The 24,037-nt window shown below is 41.9% G+C and overlaps 1 protein-coding gene across 4 annotated transcripts in view; it reads right to left on the minus strand.

Moving 5' to 3' along the window:
* Positions 1-2,456: 2,456 nt before the first annotated feature.
* pbx1a (pre-B-cell leukemia homeobox 1a) overlaps positions 2,457-24,037 on the minus strand; it is a 59,415-nt gene continuing 37,834 nt past the window's right edge. Inside the window, exons 5-11 of one of the 4 annotated variants that reach the window (XM_076876336.1) lie at positions 13,351-13,601; positions 11,601-11,791; positions 11,296-11,431; positions 9,861-10,020; positions 8,838-8,950; positions 7,616-7,705; positions 2,457-4,246 (exon numbers count right to left, since the gene is read on the minus strand). In XM_076876336.1, coding sequence (XP_076732451.1) covers positions 4,154-4,246; positions 7,616-7,705; positions 8,838-8,950; positions 9,861-10,020; positions 11,296-11,431; positions 11,601-11,791; positions 13,351-13,601 — 1,034 coding nt within the window. In that variant the 3' untranslated portion in view covers positions 2,457-4,153. The remainder of the gene's footprint in view (positions 4,247-7,615; positions 7,706-8,837; positions 8,951-9,860; positions 10,021-11,295; positions 11,432-11,600; positions 11,792-13,350; positions 13,602-24,037) is intronic. The other 3 variants (XM_076876337.1, XM_076876338.1, XM_076876339.1) reach the window with 3 other exon arrangements.

Here is a 24,037-nt window from a genome sequence, read left to right on the forward strand (position 1 = left end):
AGGCTTGATATTTGTTGATTTTGAATTGCCATGTTTTTCACATATGCATATCATTCTGCTGTCACTGTTTTTCCATGACAGGAAAATACACAGAGACTGAATCTGAGTGGTTTTCTGAGAGAAAAGAGTGAAAGAGATGGATCAGCTGCAAAGAAAACAGAAGAGGCGTCATCACTCTGGGGATATAACGAAAGTTTTTAGTGTTGTGCAAGAGTAACTGGGGGAAAAACCCAAAACTGAAATGCTGATTACTGATAGGGTAGGGTTTTACTTCAGTCAAAACATTCCCACTGGGAAATACTGAAAGCAATCTTTCCTGTTCCATATCACAGTGTGGAGGATGTGAAAGTTTTGACAAAATGTGTTAAAGTCGCCATCTAGTGGAAGAAGACAAACACTTCTGGCTCTTCTGTACACAGCTTTTCTTCTGATCAATCATTTTGTCTTCATGTAACTGAATCTTTAAACAGCCTGGATACATGACCCCTCTTAAACATTCATTAAAACGTTGCCTTGTGCCATTATAAAAATAAGAGATGAGTAACAGACTGTAATACAGAAAAATTCAGGGGCCACACCCTGTCTCCTGTGCATGATATAATCTGTGGGTTACAGTGTGTGAATAAGTGAATTTAAGATGAAGCATCCAGGCAATGTGTGAGTGGTAGTTTCACTGCATATTCAAGCAGTATGGGCTCTGCTGAGAAGAGGGAGACACAAGGTGTCTGAGCCACTCATCCATGCCCCTTCCACAGCAGCTGCAATTTAAACAGTGCTTCACTGACAGCTGGAAAACAGATGTCAACAGCAGCATTATATTTCAGTTGGCCTGTGCAGTGTCACCACCTCGGCGGTGTGAGAATTACGCTGCATGACAAAAAAAATCCCTCAAAAATTAAGTAAAACTCAGTCTGCGTGAGTTATCTCACTTGATGTTATTGTTTCAGATGACAAAGCTGCAGGCTTGACACTGGAATAATCTCGCTCATGAGCATCTACTGCAGTACTGCAGAGGCCAGGAGATGAGAAGTCTTGTCAGATTGTTTTTGAGGCCCTCTCTGCTGGTGAGCACAACCCGGCTCCTTCGCTGCCCTCGGGGTGCAGGGGAGCAGTTTGGCTTTGGCACTTCACACTCGCTCAGCAGTCAAGGCCTCTGACCGTCCGCAGACTATACCACCAACTGCTCCCACATACCCTCGGCCCTGTTGTTTGGCCAATTATGAATATTCACTTGCTATGAATGTAATTCTGTCAGACATGCAACTGTCCATTCAGATATTGTCAGCGGTGTTGTTTGTATTTGAAGAATCTGATCATTTTCTCATTTTCTATCAGATTTTGAGCCAAATCACGGACTTCAAGTGATTTTGCTTGAGCAATGTCCTGCATTGTTATCCTACTAAGACACATCATGAGCCACACTAAGAACCGAATTTTAAGCTTACAGAAAAACTCAATAGACCATAAAGTAAGAGATTTTTTTTTTTGTCTTGGTCTTTGGATTTGTCATGACATGACGTGAATCACATTGATTAATGCAATAACCTATTGTGCAACAATCTAAACCCCTGGGTCCTGACATTCATGTGAATACTATGCAGACATACTAAGCACAACCCACACAGCAGCAACAACCGCCATCAGCAGCAGCCTCCCCCAGCACGACAATTTGTCATCATGAAAAACTGCTCGAGCAACATGACAAGGAGCTCAAGGTGTTGACCGGGCTCCCACGATATCAACAAACATGACAAAAAATTATATTAACAAGACCAAATCTACTTCAGTCTGTAACAACTGCTGAAAAATACTACCAATTAAGAAAGAGCCTGTCAGTGTCAGCCAGTGAGAGGTGCTGATGAGTATATACAGAAGCTTTTGTGGCTCACAGTCAATACACTCTAAGTTTCTGGATGGCACAGTGGTGTAGCACCACTAGTCACAACAAGAAGATCCACAACTGGGACCTCTCTGTTTGGAGGTGCTCCAGCTTCCTCCCTCAGTCCAAACACATACCTGTCAGGTTAACTGGTGATTCTAAATTGGACTTGCTTGTGAGGTAGATAAAGTGCTTTAAGTGTACAGAATAAATTGCTCTATGAGTGTATGGCTAAGGTACAACCTGAAGTTAAAAATGCTACATAAACACATGTGTGTTACATCCTCAGTACACACAAAACCCTCTGTTCACTGTAAATGCTTGGATTTGGTTCAGTGTGCTTTTATCTGAGTGCATGTGTCCAAATATGTTGAATATGTTTGGACAAGAGCCATCATGAATGGTAGGAAGATGTGGAGCCATTAAGGGAGTGGGGGCTCACTAACCTTGGCTGACTTTCAGTTATCACAGCAGTGATTACCATCGCGCCATTGACGCCTCTGTGTGAGCAAAAACGTAGAGTCGTTGCTGTCTCGTAAAGCCACAATAATAAAAAATGCTGGATGTATGATCGCTCTGCATTACATATCATTTTAATGTGTTGAAAACCCTTTTCCAACAAAGCAAGTCAAGCACAGTGGTGCACATTAACACATGTTGAAAACCCATGAGCTAATTCACAAGAATAGGAAAACAAACAAACAAACAAACAAAAAAAAAAAAAATAGGAGCCTACATTAAGCACACCATAAAAAAAATACAAATACAAACAAATAGGCCACACAACATAAAAAGTGTCTATAAACAAGGTTAGACTGCTCAGAAAACACATTATTTGACAGAATGACTCGTCCCTTCTTTAAGTACTTCATCGTTAACGCTTCCTTGTAAAACTTTGATACTGAGAAGAATCAGCCTGATAGGTATGGAGGCAAGCATGACTTTAAACATCTATATTTGTTTTGGTGCCAGTTCTAGAGTTACTAAAGCACTTCCAGCAGAATAATGCACTGATTTATATGCAAATGAACATCCTAACAAGGACACAATTCAACAAAAAATGCGTAACACGTCAAAAACTGTCCTCAGCTGAGCCGCAGTTCATCCACCTGCTCCTTCCGTCGTGACGGTGATCATTGGCTTCATGCTACGAGCATCTGTGGGCCTGCGCCGCAGCTTCAGGAGCAAAGATCCACTGTGCGAGCATGTAAAACTCTATTAGCATAATGACTTCCCCGTTTAAGTGGATTGCAACAAACTGAGTTACATGCGTCTTTGACAAACTTTTGTCTGCGATGAAAGCAATATTTCTTTTCATCTTTCTCTCGGAAAGGATCGGGATTAGTAACAAAGTAACCAAACACGGTGAGTAAACTGAGCAGTTTTGTTTTGGCATGATCAGAATCTGCTGCGATAAAGAAGAACTCAGAAAAACACAATTCTTACTTTTTCTATTAAATCTGTCATTCGTGTATCTGCAGAACCAAAACCAACATTGTGTAAAATCGTCTAGGTTAATGATTCTTAATGAATAATGTCAAGCTTGTCTGATTTGATGACAGGTATTTATTTATTGTTTTACAGATAACATACTTCACAGGGTTACCTTAGAGGTAAAAATCTCCTGACAGAACTTGGTTTTGACTCGTCGGAGACAGCGAGGGGAAGATGAACATACTTTTTGTCAAGCACACATTGTAAACAACTGAGCAATATTTAAGTCTAAATGGCGTACCATAGAATAGGTGAGAGACAACAAAATGTAAGTAAGAAGATGTGCCTCTTGTTCGCAAAGACAAAAGTTTCATTTTTACAAAACAAATAATGGTCACTGACATTTTTCTACTTTTTTTTTTTTTTTAAGTGGCTGAGAGGTAGAATGAAGTATTTTCAGTTAAAACCAATGATTTTATTTCTTTGCTTTATCTTATCGTCATAATGAGCGAAAACATTACGAGTGAATAAGGAACCCCAGCCCTCTGATTATAATGTGAAATCTGTACAAACATCTCCATTGATTGCAATATCGTTTAATTTTTTGAAATATTTTTTATTGTGAAACTTTTTGTTTGTATCCCAAAAGTCCATCGTTATAAGCAGAGGAAATATTATTGAATTTTTCTGGTTAGGATTTCGTGGTACCTCGCCGTACGGTGGGGCAGTGAATTCCGTTTCTTCTTCTTCTTTTTTTTAATACTGCGAATAGCAACGTCAGTTCATGTTTTTTACATTTTTTGTTTGTTTTTCGTGGATGGAGTGTAGAGATGGATATATTCAGTTGGAAGTATCTGAATGAACGCTTCCGGGTCCTTCTGTGGGCGATGTCACTGACGAAGGAGTCGGAGCATCTTGCCAGCCACCGTTTGTCTGTAAAGACACAAGAAGACAAAGTTAGCGTGAATATGAATGTGATATGAAATATCATCATTCTTTATATTAAGGATGGGCTGCTAAATTGTGTCAAAAATCTCAAACACAATTAGCTTGGTTATTGTTCAGGGTTGTTATTTAACTGACTTTGGAGTCATCATGCATTTACAGAGCTCTTTTCTTCTTTAGTTTTCTCCAAACCAAATCACTAAAATTAAAACAAATAAACACAAACTACAGTTAATATGAAATAAAATAAAAAGAGTGGTTCTAGATTTATAAGAAAAGAGTAAATAGAAGGAAAAAAAACATGTTTTTTTACCCCAAAATAAAATATTCTTAGTAAAAACTCTCCTCCTCCTGTTTGTGTTGTGAACAAGAGTTAGGTGAGGAGTTTACCTCACAGGTTCATGCAAACCATGAGGCTGGAGCCTGGAGGTGTTTAACTCGGCTGGTTCTGATCAGATATAATAAAAACAATCTGCACGTTGGCATATTGCTACTCACTAACACATTATGTCCTGTTTTCTTTAAAATCAAAATATGCCAGGGATGACGCTGGTCACAACTTCTACACTTCGGTTTTGTGCAGAGTAAATTAATACGTTATAATGCGTTAATTAATCTGCAGACTCCTGTCAGAGCGAGGCTGGAATATTTTCTTTATGTTGAGCCAAATGACCACACAGGACAGTGGTATTAATCTGCCCATTGGACTCTTAAACAGGGAGACAATAAGACGATTTATAGAGCTTTTTGCTGTAAAAATGAAACTTCATCATATGCTTTCATTACAAGGGACTACCGGTGCACTACACCCTAGTTTTATAAAGTACCCATACGCCATACAGCTACACTGTAACTGATTATACTCTAATATCTACAGGAAGATACTATAATAGGTGTGTGCATATGTGTTAGTATGCTGGGTCACTACTGTAATTCACTGAGGTAAGGTTGCTTGGAAAAACTAATGAATAGTGAAGATTTCTTTGAAAATTACAGTTTTACTTTAAAATATACACAAACCTTTTTACAGTGTGCTGTACAGACTCACCCGTCCCCCCAGATATGTTCAAATAGAGCCAAATATTGAGCCCAACAAAAGCACTCTTTGCCTTCTATATGACATCTATGTAATATAAACCACACTACTTAATATTTACATCTTTAGTGTATTGATTGAAGATAATAAATGTGGAACTACACCTGCCAATAAAAAGGAGTACGCTATAGGTAACGCCTTCGAAAAATATTCACAGCAGAAGGTTTTGCTTAGCAGGTTTTGTTGTTAAATATATATGAAGAATACCAGGTAAACCCTAAACGTAAAAACAAATATAAAAGACTTCCTCAAAAGCAGTGATGTTGCTCCTAAAACCTCTAAATGAAAGCACTAAAAACTGTCAAATGATGCTTTCAGAAAAAAAAAAAAATTATCATGCCACTTCTTTCACTTGGACCTCCACATGGTCGACATAATGTGAGATAAACAGCAAAGATAAAACAGCGAATACGCAGACCTTTCATATATCTCAGAATATACCCCTGAGATGGATGATAAAAGAATAAATTATCACAATAAAAAAAAAGCTCTTTAAAATGGAAGCCTTCTCAAATCATCATAAAAGGTTGGCTAAAGACCATTAATTGCAATTTCAACGCTATTAGTGAGTGCTGGGAATGTGCTTTGGCAGCCTCTTATTTCCAAACCCTGTTATTTTGTGTAAAGACCGTCTGTCATCTTATTCAGAAGCAAGAAGAGGGAAAAAAGAAAGAATGAGGAGGGGAAAAAATGCATTTCCAGTCTCAGAGAAAGTCGACACCCACTAGCAATTTGAGGGGCTGTAATTGCTGTTCAAGAATAAAGAAGGAGAGGTGAACCACGAGAGTTCAGTCAGTAAATCTTAGAAAGAATATAAAAAAAATATCATTTGGGCTAAATAGATGCACGACTTCATTCATAAGCTTCAATAAAACACTGCAATTTTTGTTAGTAAAACTGTAAAAGAGCCTCATATTGTTAAGAATTTCCGAAATAGTTATTTCTATTCTTTTCTAAAGCTTTCAAAGTAAGTGTTTCTACTCAGGCTGGATCTGCGATCTATTTCACAACAAACAGCACAATTAGTTTTAATTATTTTTAATATATCGATTACTGCAATTTGAATTTTGCAGGGTGGCTCATTTGAGTTTTGGTGGGGTGGGGCTTGCCTTGACAATAAAAGCACTTAAAAACCAAATGCGTCGTTGAGCATCCAGTTCCAATTTATTAATGAAGCCATTTATGGTAGCTGCAGTTTAACCACTCATTTATGTATGACAATTACACTGCAGTCATGATACGCTACGTTTCTCTGAATTACTAATTCATTTGATATTTGATGTTTAAAAAAATCCTCAAAGACTAATGAAGATAAAAGAAAAAAGCATTTAGAGCAGAACAAAGTTTTTTATAATCCTCTACTACCTCCACATATAAAAAGCGTTTTTTTATGAACAAAAAGCAAAATTAATAAGAAAAAGAAAGAAGCCAAATTAGCTGCGCGACTGAGGTCAGAGATTCATAATTTGGTGTGTTGTTATTAGTCTAAATTACAGATGTAAAATGAGCCTGTTGCATGCTGCAGCGCGCTGGACGCGTCCTCGTTCTTATTTTAGCACGAGGGGTGTTCCAGGCTTGGCTGTCAGTGCTGCTGTTCCTGTGGATGAATGATCTGGCCAATGTGCTTGGACTGTTAGCCCAAAGCCTCGCTCTTTCTGTCCCTGTGACTGTCGTATTGATTCTGTTCAGCCCCGCTCGGCCTGTCGCTGTGGATCTACATGCTAACACACTGCCTCGAGTGCTGCCTGTCCCGCCCTGCCCGGCCCAGCAAGGAGACCGAGACAACTGGCTGAGGCTTTGACAGGCTGCTTAACGAGTTATTTTAAGGATTAGCAGCAACTCTGAACTTCTTTTTTTTCCAAGCCAGTCTTGGAGGGGGAAATAAATATGAGTCGTCCTACAGTGGCAATGACAGAGCAGCGTCTGGTGCGACGATGACACCTGTGTCCTTGTTTCTGTCGACTGCAGGTGCCTCGCTAACGCTAATATCCTCCGACAGGCTAGGAGCATGTCCAGCTACTCAGCCTGGTAGCTGCCTCGTTGCCTGCCACCATAGGGCACGACTGGGGCAGAAGACAGAGGGGGGTTGGGGGCAAATGGCTGGACAACAGCCCAACCCCGGCAAAGTCTGCTAAGTGGCATTTTAGTGTGCATACAGATTTAGGCGATATCACCAACATTGTGCAGCTGGGGAATCACTGCAAAGTAAAAGAGCAAAGAAGCACTGAGAAGGACAGAATGAGATTGTTTACAGGTCTTACGTTGATGCCCTGTGGACTGTACATCTGGCTGGCTGCGAGGCTGTCACTGTATCCTCCGGTCTGGCTGATAACATGGCGAAGGGTATCCACCTGGAACAGCGGGGACACAGACAAAAGGACCAGTAAGACAAAAGCTCTGGATAACAAAGACAGTAATGCACAAGGAAAGGTCAGTCTGATAGTAAAAGGGTATCATAAACAGGAAAAGGTTACAAACAGCGAATCAGAATGATTTGGCCTCTATTACAAGCTCGATAACAGACGCCACAAAAGGACAAAAACACAGGAGTAAATATAGGATAGCTAATTATCAATGTATTTGTTGTTCTTGTTGTATATTCTTATGTCCAGACTTGTGTCTTTTCTTTAAACTATTTAAAGTCGAGCAAACACTCAGATGAAGTGCCACAGTATCACCTGCTGCCAATAAAACCATGGTGTGATGCAGGATTTGTTCTACTGTTAACATTTTGTCATGCTCTTTCCAGATTCCACAGTCCAATTCATATTTCTTTATATTTGTTTTCCCCAGAAACACACTTTCCATATGGATTTCACAACAAATCTGACTGCTCTACCAACTAGACAAACATATATGAATTTGTACTTTGTGCCTTTTTTATACTTGCAAATCTTTGAGATTGAGGTCATTCATTCGTGATCAGAAAAATAAACCCTTTCGGGTTCAATAATTAAGGGCAAACCCCGAAGACCTTTTTATCTACGATAAGGGCCGTCCCTTCTGCATATTCATGAACGACCTAAAGCGATTGGCGTGCTGATCAGAACAGAAGAGGAGGAATGGAGGGAGAAGGAAGTGATGCCGAAAGCACTGAAACCAAATGAGGCCTTCACTACGGGTGGTGATTCCTTAATCCGTGGTGAGAGTTGTAACACTGCGTTGGTCATGACTGTCCACTGGGGCAAGGTCAGGGAGCTACAAAGTGCACCAGTGGCTATGTGAACTCTTGTCAGAGGTGCTGATGAGTGTTGCACCGTTTCCAAAACTGTCCGCAGTCGTCTACTCAACTGTGGCTTGACAATGGTTTCTACATTAATGTAGTGCTTCAGGCTAAGTATAACCTCCGTTTCACAATGTAGGTCAAGTTATTGTGGGCATCTAAACTCCCAGACTGGTCAGCGGTTAAACCACATCACAAACGAGCTCAGGAATGTGCCAGTTTACGGCCACATGGGATGCTAAACTTGGAGAGGCGCCTACCTGGGATTGTATGTTGGCCCCAACCTGCCCCCCTTGGTACGAGTCCCCATTGAGGGACTGCACACTCATGAACAAGTCTCCGGAGTTTGACATGTTAAAAGAGCCAGCAGAACCTGAGAATACACAGAGGCAGAAGAAAAAGAAAGACGCGCAGACAGGAGGAGAAGGATCAGAAGAAAGGGGATAGTAACAGAGAAGAAGAGGGGGACAGAAAAAGGAGTTAAAATGAAATCATGCATAAGCACAAAGGCATTGAATGGGTTAGTTTGAGAGCGTGGCAGGCATTATGAAAAAGACTTTTTCTACAAAGTTGCACACAATAGACGCACTGAATCAACCAGCAAGAACAATCCGACAGGTTCTCGTTGTAAAACTGTTTAAGATCCAATTAAAACGAGCCTCATGGATCATATTACTGTTACATGTCCGTGCTGCTAGTGTTTCATTAAGGAAGTAATAATTGATCTGCAGGAAGACCCAAAGAATCGTATTCGTCCTTTAATGGACCCCAGCTCCCCAGATGTAAAGAGACCATCACGTAACTTGATTTCAACACCCGGTCCTAATCCAATACAGTCGCAAAGTCTCTATATGACAAAAGACTCCGCTTGCCCTCTGAGCAGCTTAATGGCATACATGAGGTCAACCGGACAAGAGGCAGGAAAAATTAACGTCCACAAGACCAAGAGGTCAATAACAGAGAGAGAGAGTGAGAGAGAAACAGAGAGCGAATGAGTGAGGGAGGAAGATAACGACGGCAGAGAAGAAAGGAAGAAAAATGGAAGAAGAACGGCAAGAAAGCCAAAGTGTATTACTGGGTTAATTAAGGAGAGCGTTCTGTTAGTCTATAAGAAACATCACCAGAGACTGAATTCTTGAGTTGTGGCTTTGGTATGAGAACGTCAATACGCTCCATCTTACGCTTCTGTCTGCTCTGGTGAACAACAAATATTGATAACGCCTCTATTGATGGAACTTGTTTCACTATAGCCCAGCGGCCTTTAATCAGAGCCCGAAGCTCACCTGCTGAATTGGGAGTAGATGGGGAGTTGGCCTGGCTGCCGTGAGCGGACACGCTGGTTGCATTGACTGCAGTCCTCGCTGCATACATGTTGGCCTCTTCTTGGAACTTGCTGATGTTTTTCTTGTATCGGATCCTCTTGTTCCCGAACCAGTTTGATACCTGTCAAGACGGTAGCAAGATAAATAAAAGCAAATATAAGATGATACTCTGCACACCTAAAAAGTCTGAGTCATGCCATGTACACCAGTTAGCACAATAACCTCCTCTCTTCTTTGCACGGTATTTCATGTTGCTTGCGAATTAATTCTCATGGAACAGAGCAATATGGAAAGCCCTCCATCCACTTTCTTCTGCTTATACAGACACCCAGACCTCCCTCTCTCCAGCCACCTCCTCCACCTTATCTGGGGGAAAACTGAGGCCTTCTCAGCACTACAGAAATATGACAGCAGTATTCCAGTAGCACTCTTCTTGTTTTGATGAGGACTTCATGGACCAGATTTAACTTTTTCCTGCAGTTGAACTGCAAATGACTGTTACCACCTAACCTAGAACCCATTTCATGTATTTCTACAGAAAAATAATCTGCTATTGAAGATAAGTCAGAAAAATAATCTTGTATTGGTGCAAAAAACCCCAAAACAAAACAAAAAAATTGGCAGATGCATGACACTGCAAAGCTGCTGAGTCCAAAGTTGAAGCAATCACAAGAAATTCACTAACGACTCTTATATGCAGATTCTCTGACATTTACTGTCATAGAAATGATACCAATTCATGCTGCATAGTTACACTGACTGGCTGACTGGCTCTCCAATAAAACAGCCCAAGGCAGAAGTGGCTCTGCACTTCAAGCAGGTAAATGATCAACTTTCCATATTCAGCTTTTGCCACGCTCTACATGTTTGAATTTGGTTGCTATTCCCTGTGAGTTTTTTAGCCCTATTCAAATTAGATTTTTGGGTGGTCGTCTTTATTACTAGTATTTATTTAAGAAGTGATGGAAAATTATAGCCAGCGTACCAACTGAGTAAAAAAACAAAACAAAAAACAATGAAACAACCCAAAAAGAAAAACGAGGATCCATGATAAAGCAAAAATGTTACAGTACAAAAAGAAAATGCATGCAAAAAAGAAGCTTTTATAGTTAAAGTCTTTGTAACTATCCAGTCTTTCCATGAAAAAACTGTGAATCATTTTTTCATCAACTGACTGTCAAATGCTCCTGGAAAGGTATTGGTAGCTTTGGAAACTACTGACAACTTGGTAAGAAAACCAACTGTTTTTAATGTGAGTGTTTCTAATGGTAACCCCAGGCTGACAGGGCTCCCGACCGCTGAAGCACAGAGCCCTGCTGATTTAGAATAATTGAATTGTTTTTGAGCAACACACTTACCACAGAGCCTAATTTTCTCAATTTGCCTAGGATCTTACCTGTGACACTGTGATGCCACATTTTTTGGCCAGTTCTTCTTTGGCCTCCTCGCTGGGATAGGGGTTACTGAGATGGGAGTAAAAATACTCGTTTAGGATCTCTGTCGCCTGTTTGTTGAAGTTCCTCCTTTTTCGCCTGATCAGAAAAAACACAGAAGAGAAAAATGACTCCTCCCTTGCACCATCAATAATCAATAACTGTAATAACAAAATCAAATGGAGTGATAACAAAAAAGCAGCTTAGAGTCAAATAGAAATATAAGTACATATGAATAAGATTTAGTTGGGGGCGCACAGACACACACCTGGCATCAAGAAAGCGTGAGCGCAGGATCATAACAGCTTCACAGGTGCTCTGCTTCAGCTGCATCTGAATGGAGCTGAACTTGCGGTGGATGATGCTGACCATGCGCTCGATCTCTTTGGGCGAGATGGGTCGTGTTCGAGACTGCTCCCTCAGCAGGTTCATCACATGGGTGGTGAACTCATTGCACGCCTGGATGCACAGACAGGCAGGATTCATAAAAAGAATAACTATCGCAGAGGCTCGACAGCTTCAGACAGAACAAAAGGATGAAATTGGATTCTGGTGAGCCTGCACCTTCACTGGTAAGCCTTGGCACGAGCAGTGCTGACAGTGTAACAGCAGTAGTGTTAGAGGTAATAAGAATAGTTTGAATTAAAGCGGCAGACACGCAGCGATGTTTCAAGCCAAACAAATGTGGCAGCGGAGTCATACAGCGGAGGCAGCGAGCACTTGCAGTGCTCTGAATATTAAAAAGACTTCTCTTCAATAGCAGAGAGAATGTGACAAGTGAAGAGAAATCTAAAATGACAGCAGGCTTTCAGTCCCGTTCATGTTCAAGAGGTTTAAACTGTCTCCCTCTCTTTTCACTCCATCTTTCCGTCTACCTCGTTCTCTCTCTGTCTGAATCAGTCACTGGATATGACTGCATTCAGAGTCAAGGTGTCTGTTGCTTGTCAACACCAGGGTTACGTCAGTCAAAGTGATGCACTGAGCAGCCGTTCTGCTTGCACACACACACGCTAGACACTACTCACTCATACCACGTGAGGTGTACATAGCGTGGTGACACAAAAATGCTCAGGTGTATACTGGCTTTGACAGTTAGCGATGACTAGCCTTCCTCGGAGAAGATGACAAACCCAGAACGCTTTGACTTCCACGGGAATGACAAGATGTTACAGTCTTTGGAAAAGAGCTGGTGTGTGACTGATATAATGGCTGTTTGCCTGCTGAAGATAGCATCTCCGAAAGGCTCGGCTTGCCTGTCCCACGAGTGCTGATTTCAAGAACATTATACTCTTAGACTGACAAAATTACTTAAACATCCTCAGGAAAATATCTCGTCTGTCCTTTACCAACTTATTCCTATTTAGGCTGGCAGCGTGGAGCCTCTCCCAGCATGCAAAGGGCAAGAAGATCTGGTCTGGACGGGACGTTAGAAAGCTAAAATGAAAAGCCAGATCCTCAACATTACAAAAACAGTGAGGTCATACTGACAGAACGGCAAGATCTTCCATCCACATTGATTTTTGGAACTGCTGAAATTTATGCCAACAATTCTCACAAAATACAGATTCTGTATCCATCAACATGAAAGTGCAACGTTTTGCCTTTTTTCAAACACTTAACACCAAAGAATAGAAAAATCACATTTTTGCTGACAAAAGGTTTTCTCTAATAAAATAATGAATTTACACACAGGATTCCTTGTTACATATATCCATATACACAATCCAAGAAAAAAGGGAGTTTCGTACCATTGACTGGCTCATGGGCACATCAATACGGGAGATCATCCTTTTAAAGGGGGGTTAAATTTATGTGTCTTTCGTTGAGCAAAGGGCTCAGTTTTCAGGAAAAAAGCCTCACTTACATACAGCTTATGTATGCACTCGCATTATACTAAAACAGCAACATAAATAACTTGTGCACACAGAGGACCTGAGCTAAATCCGTGATCCATGATAGCTGAGGAAGTGTTGAATGTGTTTTGAAGCAACGTGTAATAAAGAATGAGCTTGCTTTACCCCCACCTGCTCGTACTTCTCCAGCTCCGTGTGGTAAATTTGCCGGATCTGAGACAGCTTGGCCCGATAGTCAGAGTGCTCTGCTGAGTTGTCGGCGCCAATGCCGCCGGTGGCTGCCGCTGCGGCGGCCGCAGCTGCCGACCCGCCGCCTTTCTCCGGTCCGGCCACGCCCTCCGCCAGCAGCATGTTGTCCAGTCTCATCAGCTGGGGGTCTGGAGGCTCCTCCTCCTGGGCACCTCGAATACTGAGCACTGTGGAGGACAGAAGAAGAGGTCACGAGAGCAATGATGTAATACGGGCCGATCTGCATGGGTGTTCAAAATGACTGTGGGTATAAAAATTTTACAGCGCCTGAGAAAGGAGTCTTAAGTATTCTTCCATTTTACTGAGTAGACACCCTGAAATACAGGCGTCATTAAAAGAGTTCAAGTCCACGCCATAAAAACCTGCAGCCTTACACAGGCTGGCAGCTGAGCGAGAGCATAAAACTATCATTTCATTATTTTTGACTATCATTTCATGCAAAAAAAGAAAAAAAGAAAAACGACACAGACTCCTACCAGAGTTCATGTTTCATGTCTCTAGCTGAGGTTCAGTTTCTAGCTGAGGGCTTTATTATCCTGTTAATGTCTAAACAGAAAAACAAAACAATTATGAGTCCTGCCAGAGTTTGAGTTAAATAAAATAGTCCCAGTGCCATATTTACACACAGAAATGAAAAATGATGAGTACATTAAAGAAATATAGTAACATTAATCATAATTAAGAGTTCAAAATGCATCACTTAACAAAGAAAATATTCTTTCAGTAGGAATAAATCTAACATTTGTTTCAAGCTGTATCCATATCTCTCCCTTCTGTACACGGCCTAATAACAGCACGCCTCGGACGCTGGTGCCACAGCCACTGTTTAGATAGGACAGCGTCTGAAGCTAAACTGAAGCTTCTCATACCTACAGGCGCTCAGCTCTCGGCTGACACTCATCTCCCATGGTGTGGAGAGTGAAGTGTAAACACAGCAAAGACAGGCCTGCTGAGGTGGACAAGCACAAATGACATACCACACCACAACACGCACAAGTGCAGGCTCAGCTCGCACGAAAACTCTCCGCCGGTGGCTCTTCTAACACTATTTTAACTGTGCACAAGTGGTTCACCCTCACTTTCAAACAGAGAACGAGGTTTTTTTTACTGCCCTGCCTCTTTCTGCCACCAGAAGGCTCCCTCGGTAAAGAAGCAGAGCGTCCTGCTTTTCAGCGAGCAGCTGAAAACAGCCGACCAGGTGCAGCCCCTCCGTTCCATCCCCTGTCTTCAAGGACAAAGACAAAGCTGCCACGACATTTGTCATGCACACTTTAATCCACACATCAATCAAAATGCTTAAAGAGGACGGTCTTACATTACATACTGTACGTCCCTTCCGTGATGGCTGTAGGCAGTGAGGGGATGTGACAGGCTGTGTGACAGAGAAAGCCATATTGTAGCTAAACAGTCTCAGGTCACAGCGACGGCTCCTTTGTAATGAGGATGTAAGGCTGAGACGCCCTGTGACCTTTCCGGGGAGCAGGGGGTCCAGATGGATTCCAGGAGCCGCGTGGGGAGCTTGTCTACCACAGTCCACCTCTTTTCAACTGCCCCCCCCCCGTCACCACCCCGACCACCACATCCACCCCCTCCACCTTTTTCCCCCCTTCCCTCCCTTTTTCTCCTCCAGCAATAACATCATCCATTCCCATCAGCTCCAACACGTGAGCAAGCGCAGCTCAGGAGGCAAATGTCAATGGCTATCAGACGGCTGGAAAAGGTCAGGAGTTCAGATGGGGGGGAGTGGGCGCATGTGCGCGAGTGTGTGTGTGTGGGCGCATGTGCACATGTGCTGGTAGATGAATATGTGGATATTTTTCATGTGAATCACACCAGCGGGAAATTATAACACTCGCCAATTTGATTCTGACAAAATAGTGGCACATCCCTACCAGAGGGGGAATCTAATGAGCCTAAGAGTGATTTATTCATTCCCTCCAAGTCCCCGAGTGCACAACTAAAAGCATGAAATGGATTAAATAAATACAATTAATAAGGAAAATCAAACAATTCACTGTGCTGTGGCATAATTACCCCAACCACAGCCATCAGCTTTATTTATTTCTGTTCAGTAATAGCAATGAAATCGATTAGACCTCAATGCCAGTCAAAGCGCTCGTCGTGAACTCTGCGACCACGGACTATACATTAACGTAATCACCTGACAAAGGCGAGTGCCCTCTATTAAAATAAGTCACCCGCTCCCAACAGTTGCACAACAACAACAACAATGGCAGCAAAAAAGAGAAGAAAAACTCTTTAACACACACTTTTGACTTTCTCTGGTGGCGACAAAGGAGCGGAGACCGCCCCACTCTGCGATTCTCTTATTCCACGGACAGTCACAGATTAGTATCTATAAAAGGAAGATGGCCATCATCTCATCTTGATCATTACCGACAGACTTAATTGAACAATGAGAGGACGCAATTCCCCTCTCTGTCGCTTCCTCCTTCCCTCCCTCCCTCCATCCTTCCTCCTGTCGTCTCTCCTTCCCTTTGTTTGCACGTTCTTGTGTCAATTCTTTCCCGAGATTTGGGCCACCAACCCCACAACCACCAAAAAAAAGGGCAAAAATAAATGTGCATCGCAAACTATTCTCGAGCCACTTCCTATATGATGAATGGACTTCTAAGAATAAGCCTTTGTTTTGCTTATTGACAGGATTAATTTATGCCGTTTTACTTCCTTAAGAGCTGGCTCATGCCCATCGCCGCACTGCCTGCTGTTTGCAGACAACAGGAGTGTAAATAAACATGACGATTAAGCCACCCACTCATACAGGGAGACTCAAGGTACAAGGAACGCACACACACACAAACACACATGCAAACACACTGGATGAACAAATGTAAGCACTCTTAATAATGAGGAAGCACACAGTAAAAAAAAATACACAGCTACGCACATTGCCGGACTACCCTGAGCACCCAGCCTGGCGCCCTGCAAGCTTTTTTAAATGAAAACATGTTTAATTAATGACGTCAAAGTATTCTGTCACAATTAGGAAGATTTACAATCAAACAAGGCAGCAGTGATGTCCCTGACAGCCACGATGAAAGTTTAGCCTTCTTGCCTCTGACTGGCAGCTAGCAGCCAACACTGGACTGGATCCATTTCCCATCAATACAGTAATGCAATACACTCCACAGCCCCGTAGTGTGTATGTATGTGTGCGTCCTCTCTCTTGCCTAGCTCTTGTCCACATCACATGACCCCAGAGAGGACCAGGCAGTGGCTGTGCTCTGTATTGATTGTGTGGGCAAACGTCATCTTGGGTTTCAGCAGTTAATAAATCAGGCCTGCTCCTGACACAAACGTGTGTGTGTGTGTGTGTGTGTGTGTGTGTGTGTGTGTGTGTGTGTGTGTGTGTGTGTGTGTGTGTGTACGTGTGTGTGTACGTGTGTGTGTGTGGGCCTGTCACAGACCAGTCAGCAGGAGTGAAAGCGACAGCCACATGATAATGTAACATCACCACCATTCATCCCTGCCACACAGCATTCTGAGACAAAACAACAACAACCTAGGAACCTGAAAAAAGCAGCGTGATTTACAGCAGACATGACAAGTATCACTAATACAAATCCTCCCCCCCCCGCGGCTTCAAGGAGTTCACCATCCTGCCCTCATCTGCATCTGATACAAGCCCAATAACGCAGTCTTCATAAGAGGCAGCACTGAGCCATATCTCATGCAGACACGACGTAGAGGTGAACTACATTTCTACACAATGCTATTATCATCAGCGAGAGCACTAAATGAATATTGCGTTACATTACGTCCAATTTACGGTATGCGCTGTGTGATCATTCCTCCCGAATTCGATTTGGGCTTTAATAAAGAAAAGGACAATCGTTACGAATTCGCCAATCAGACATCTCGACAAAATATCAGCCGTGAAAACATTTAGATTCTTCATCCTTAAAGTCCTTTTTTGCCATGTTTCTGCAGGATGTGTGATTTATGCGCGAACTTTCTCCGGCTCCGTACGTTCTGTCAATGAGATAATGGAAAGCTGTTTAAAGATTACTGCGCCGATTTAGCGTCGCGCACCTATAACACTGTCTGACTCACAATGGACAGTTAAATGGACACATTTTAAATTCCATTCATTCTTCCTTAGTGTCAAAATATGGCACCTACATTACCCACAATTCAACGGCTCAAAATAATACTGCATAATAGCAGAGACGGCGACATGTGTCAGCCTCTTTCTAGTGCTCCTTAAGACCTGCAATCACACTGTGATGTGGAGCTCTCTTTAAACGTGGCCCAGAGATAATTCTCCTCTCCAGCGTGCATTGTTTCATTGAACTGCTTGCTTTTGGTTTATTTCTGATGCACTGAAACTATTTTAAATTTGATTAATATCGCGGCAGTTCAAAGGGTAATTCCTCTCAAAGCGAGGTGAGGAGCTCACAATTTTAGCCGCGAAAGAGTACGTATTTCAGCATCGATCTGTAATTTCCAAAGCCCTGTCGTTTTGTGCGAATTACAGCACCAAGCTCAAAGATATTAGGTTACTAAATCGACTGCAAAAACTGGAATCCTCACGACAGGGAGCTGCAGCAGGCGATGCCGGTCAGTTTTTGACCCCTGCATTCGTCACAATACTCTGTGATTGAATTTTCTGTCAACTCGCCGATCAGGTAATCACTGTTTCATCTGTACAGACGAGTCCGACGGCACTGATCTCGGCTTTCAAGCTCGACACTTTTCAATGCTCACAGTTACAAACACATTTCACTTGGTAGCGGGAAAGCAATCATCATAAAACGCGGTATTGTGACATTTTTCAAACTGACCCCACAGAGTTGAGGTAAACTACTGAGCAATGCAATTATCATTACCGAGAACACTGAATGAATATTATGTTACATTAAATCCAATTTACTGTATATGTGGTCATTTCTATTGAATTGAATCTGGGCTTTAATAAAGAAAGGACAATCATTATGAAATTACTAATCATAGCTCACAGCCTGCGCATGAAAACTCTTTAACACTGAGCTGTTTACAGGGGCAAGAGACGAGTTGGGGTTCTTTTTTTCTGACTTATTGTCATGAAGTAATTAAGGCTCAATTGCGTAACCAAAGCAGGAAGAGGATATAATGATGGACATGGAACAAGTATGGAAACCAATATGGAAGCAAATATGGAAACTGGCTGACAAGTGAAAAACACCCATGTTTGTTGGAGGAAAGCAAAAAAATAAAAGGAGAGTGAAAGAAACTGAAAGTTTAGCATTTTTTCAGTGTATTTGTTTTTTTTTATTCGCTTTAAAATTTTCCATTTACTGCCAATTAGTTTCCAGCTCATTTCATTTTAGCTTTTAAATTCCTTTTTAGTTGAATTTTTATCCGTATTCGTGTTTTTTCTTTATTAAGTGAGGCAGGGGTGGGCCATTAAATTTCCCAAGGGGCCATATAGAGTAACTGGGACACCAGTGAGCTTATAAAGAGATAAAAATTAATACTGAGCAGAAATGAGTTCAGCTTACTGGTCCCAGTTACTTACTGTTGGCCCATGGGAAAATTAATTATCCTTTTTTTTTGTTATACAGCTAATTATTGTACGTATTTATTATTATCAGTGAGTAGGGGCGTGCTTGTCCGGTGCCGCTTTAAGGGGTCCTAAAATGTTTTCCACTTCAAGCTAAAAGCGAGATTTGTGGCTATCCATGAACTCATGGGAAACTTTCTCAGGCCCAAAATGTTCTCTCCATCACCAGATAATGGGAAGCTGTACAGCCTCAGTACACAAGGGCATAGTCATAAAGTACCGCTAAAAACAGCTTTATGTTTTATCAGCCATCTCGAGTATCATGTGCAGAAAAGGGGCAGAGCTGAAGTGTTGTATCTGTCACTGGGTGGGGGGATGGGGACACAAAAGGACAAGGAAAAACACCAGAGAAATACTGGAGAGACAGACAGAGATGAGGAGATGTGGATGGTGCTGGCAAGGAGTGATGGAGAGAGAATGAGAGGCGAAAAATAGAAATGGAATAGGAAAGCGAGGTGTCAATTAAAAAAATGAACCCCAGTGCATTTGGGAGGTGACAGCTGGTGGGAGACGAGCTGACAGGCGTCACATTAGGCGGATTTGGTGGCCGCTCCCCTCATCCCTTGCTTTTTTTTTTCTTCCCCTCTGTCTCTCCCCTTCTCCGGCTTTCTCCACTAGCGATCGGCAGTTTCTCATTCGGCGGCAGCAGCGGCGGTGGTGGCAAGAACTCAGCTTGGTGTTTTTCAGAACAAGTTCCCCCTGCAGCTACTCCTAATAACGGTAATTATCGTCATCATCTGAGGCTTAAGCAGGCCAGTTTGAGGCCTGAGGGGCTGGCCTGATAATGAGGCAGCCAGCGCCAGAGGAGAAGACCATTCAGTGCACCGCCCTGCCACCAATGCAGAGCACTCCCATTTAAAAGCCTTCATTAAAATAATTCATTATTCAAAATAGGCAATACATTAGCCCCTGGGTGTCTGTCTCTCTTAAGGTGTCTTAAAAAATATATATCTCCTTGATTGAATCAAACTCATGCTCAGCCCATGCAGTTCCAACTGCTCGAGGCTGCGTAGGAAACCACAGCAACTGAATAGCTGAGAAGTCACAAGCTTGTGGACCAGCGAGCTGCACAGGCGGCCTGCAAGCAGAGAGACAAAGATGTCTCTGTGGAGAGAGGACAGTCCACAGGATACCACAAAGTACACAAAGACTGGTCGTATTCATTTTTGGATAAACGTCAGGCAGGGTTTGGCTTTTTTTTAAAAATCTATTTATTTTTAGATGTTTTATAAGATTTTTTTCACAATAAGACAGGTGACAAGAAGAAGAGAAGAAGAGGGACGAATATACAGGTGCCAGAATTTTAACCATACATGCTGAATTTATCGTCTGCCCATTTTTTGAATCTGATATTCATGGACTTTAAAGAGAGTGGCCGGGCGTATGAAACATTGGCGTCAATCCTTCATGGGCTTCAGTACTGGCAGAAAAATTCTAGCCTCATAAAAGGGTGGGCCAACGCATCAAACAATGTCTCAAAACTACTGGCAAAGTAAAATGAGTTTCAGCACTGATGAGATATTTGATCCATGAAGCCCCATTTTTTAGGCGAGCTGTCAATATTTTTTTTCCCCTGCTGTTTAAGTAGCTAAACAAACCCCTTTTTTTCAGCCTCTAATCAAATGCCAGCGCACTGACGCTGTCCTGGGCAACAGTTGGTGAGGAGGTGATGTGTGAAGTGTTCGGAGCCAGGAGGAGGTTGTCCGTGATAGTTAGCGTCCTGCCCTAACTGCTGCCCTACAAGCCCTCCCAACGCACCAGGACGAGACACAAAACAAGAGGTCCACTAAAACAATCCTCCTCGAGTCCCCGCGGTGTGTGTTCCTGTGCATGGCACATTTCATAAGGCCTCGCTCTTTGACTGGTGATGAGTTTATGCGACGGTAATTAACAGTAATTAATCCTTAATTACAGCAATTAGCAGAGTCGCAGTAAATTAAGCCACATCTGGAGGCACGGAGCAGGGCGAGACGAGTAGGGGTGGGTTTTGACTAGCGGGGGGAGGCAGAACCCACGTGACCGAGATTGTTTAGGTCTACCTGGGATGCCCAGGGTTGCCATCCCTGCTCAAGGCAGTTTGACGGGAGCTGTGATACACTGTGAGATCTCAGAGGTGGATGATGGGGCAGGGTCTGATGAACACGAAAGGCTGAGAGACGAGGTTCATTGCTGAACAAAATTGTTTCATCTCAGGGAGAAAGGCTCCCTTAAGCTACCATGCAAGGACACCCACCATATGGCCGCTCATAGACAGTAGTGCTTGTGGTTCTGCTTCGCTGTGCTCGGCTTCACTCGACAACATGTGAACATGAATTTTTACACAACCGTCACCGCAAAGCAAACCTGGCTCACAGTCTGTGGAAGAAGGAGAAGGAAAAAAACTACACCCACTTTCTTTTTTTACAGGGGAAAATATAGAGAGAACAGAAACACAGAGATGCCGCCGGGACATTTTATTACTAACATGATGCACAGAGCCTATTCACAGTCACATGGCTCAGTCTGCGATATCCTATACTATTAAAAAAAGATTCTGAGTGGTTACTTAGATTATCCCATGATACATTTCATGCCCACTGGGAGCAATATCTCCAATGATGACAATGCGTACCTCCATAAAGCACAAGTGGTCACTGAGTGCTTTGAATGGCATGATAATGATGTTAGCCATATGCCTTCTGCAAATAGATCCTTTTGTCTTTTCTATATATAGATAACCTACAGCGTATACATTATCTGTGCATCAAGGAAAAGTGACATCAGAGCCAGATCCAAATGAGATAAGTGCTAGTGTTGTGTGCTTCTTGACTGGTCAGTAGTTAATTTGTTCTGTTTTAGAGACAACATTTGTATATTTCATGGATTAACTCACTGGTAGCTGTTCAGCTTCCCTCATTTGTACCATACAGCAAAATCCCTGAAGCTTTCCACAAGTTTAGATCACACTCCAGCAAATCCATAAAATACACTTTTGTTGCCACATGATAAGTCACAGCAAAGCTAAAAATATCAGCACACTTTCCTGGAGGATGAATTTCCGGGATTTAAGCTATAGCCGCAAGAACAATTACTCTTCTTCACTCGAGCTGCTGCAATTAAGCACAACGTGGAGGAATTTTGGACCTGCAATGCTGTTTTATGCTTCTGAACTACATTTCATTATTTTGCAAATGGCAGATTTACAAAGAAAGCATATCTTAAATGAATATCAGTTAAAGAGTAATTAGTTTAAATGACTGCAACGAAAATTATGTTCATATTAATAATGTGAACATCTGTTTAATCAGCATATTTTTATTACTTTTGTTACTTAAAGTATTTGATTGAATTCAAATAACTATCACAGAAGCTTTATTAGTTAGTGTGTGGGCCTCAACGTATCTCTGCTAATAACAACAGAGTTTAACTTTACAGCTTTTCTCGATCGCTTTGGTGCAATTCTCACATCAGAAAAGACATTCTCACTACTCTTGCAGTTCTCAAATCAGTAACGCAGCCACATTAGACGTGATACACTTCTCACTTGAATCTCGCAACTCTAATTTATATGATGTAGTCCCGAAGTGGGCCATTAATTTTCCAAGGGACATGCTGTGTTGGACTGCACTGGTGTTTTCAGCCAAATTACTTCAAACTTGTATAAACTAATAAAGAACAAGGCCAGGAACACAGGGCCAGTAACAGCACTAAAACTGCCCTTCAGTTAGAAGCAAACATAAACACAGAGCATACTCTTAGCCTTGTGTCATGGCACCTGTGACATGGCAATGACACACGGGCTTGTACTATACGTATGCACTCATTGGTCACTTTATTAGGTACACCTTGCTAGTATGCGGTCGGACTCCCTTTTGCTTTGTTGCTGTGCTGCTCAGCACAACAAGGTGCTGGAAACAGAGAATTTGCTCCATGCTTACATCATAGCATCACACAGTTGCTTCAGATTTGTCAGCTGCTCGTCCAAGTGTGGTCCAAGTGCAGCCCATCTGTGCCACGTTCGATGTGCTGCGTGTTCACAGATGCTCTTCTGCACACCTTGTTGGTAACGAGTGGTTGAGTGAGTTTTTTTCTTGCCTTTGTATCTGCTTGAAGTAGTCAGGCCATTCTCCTCTGACCTATGATTACGAAATATAAGGTATTTTCATCCAGAGAACTGCCGCTCACAGATATTTTTAGACCGTTCTCTGTAAACCCAAGTTGTGTGGGGAAAATCCCGATCGATCAACAGTGTCTGAGATACTCAGACCAATCTGTCCGACACTAACAATAATGCAACGTTCAGTCACTTTAGCAGGCTGTCTTGACCATGTCTGCATGCCTAAATGCTTTGAGTTGTTGACCTGTGATTGGCTGATTACTTATTTGCATCAAGGAGCAGCTGAACAGGTGTACCTAATAAAGTGGTTTCTTAATGTATGTAGATGAATTTACTGGATTACACAACAGATGGTGCTGTGACCAGATTGTATTTATTTTCTTTGCCTGTTTTCTGATGCATACAGTTTCACAAGTATTTAGCTTTTGGAGATTTCAGCAATTTTGCAAAGTTTTAAATAAATCCTTCACATTTTATTTTTGTTTCTGGACACTTTTTAATGTACATTAGGCCTTCATCTTTGCTCTACTCTCTGTCAGTAAGATTTTTAATAAAAATGTTTTTAAAAGAATTTGATGTCTAAGTTTCAATACAGTGGTGAAATGTTTGTTTTTTTCATTCATCAGAGTTGAAGTGCTTGACTGATTTCTCATGTTTTGATATGTGTGAAAAAGAGAACTGCATTAAGAGTGCTGACAATGATTTTTCTGATGTGAGAATTGCACCAAAGCAATTGAGGAAAAACTGTAATTAGCAAAACAAAAAATGAACAACTTTAACAATTAACTGTATTTGAATTTGTTTTATCTGATCTATTCAGGTTTTGCACATAAACATGAAAAGGTGAAACAAGTAACAGTCTGTCTGTTCTTTAATAAAAAGAGAGGACAAATGTTTATCTAAAAGATAAAAATGACTCTTCTTTATAAAATCCTGAGGTGGGC

The sequence above is a fragment of the Maylandia zebra genome, linkage group LG18, assembly GCF_041146795.1.
Source record: "Maylandia zebra isolate NMK-2024a linkage group LG18, Mzebra_GT3a, whole genome shotgun sequence".
In the NCBI taxonomy this organism is placed as follows: domain Eukaryota; kingdom Metazoa; phylum Chordata; class Actinopteri; order Cichliformes; family Cichlidae; genus Maylandia; species Maylandia zebra.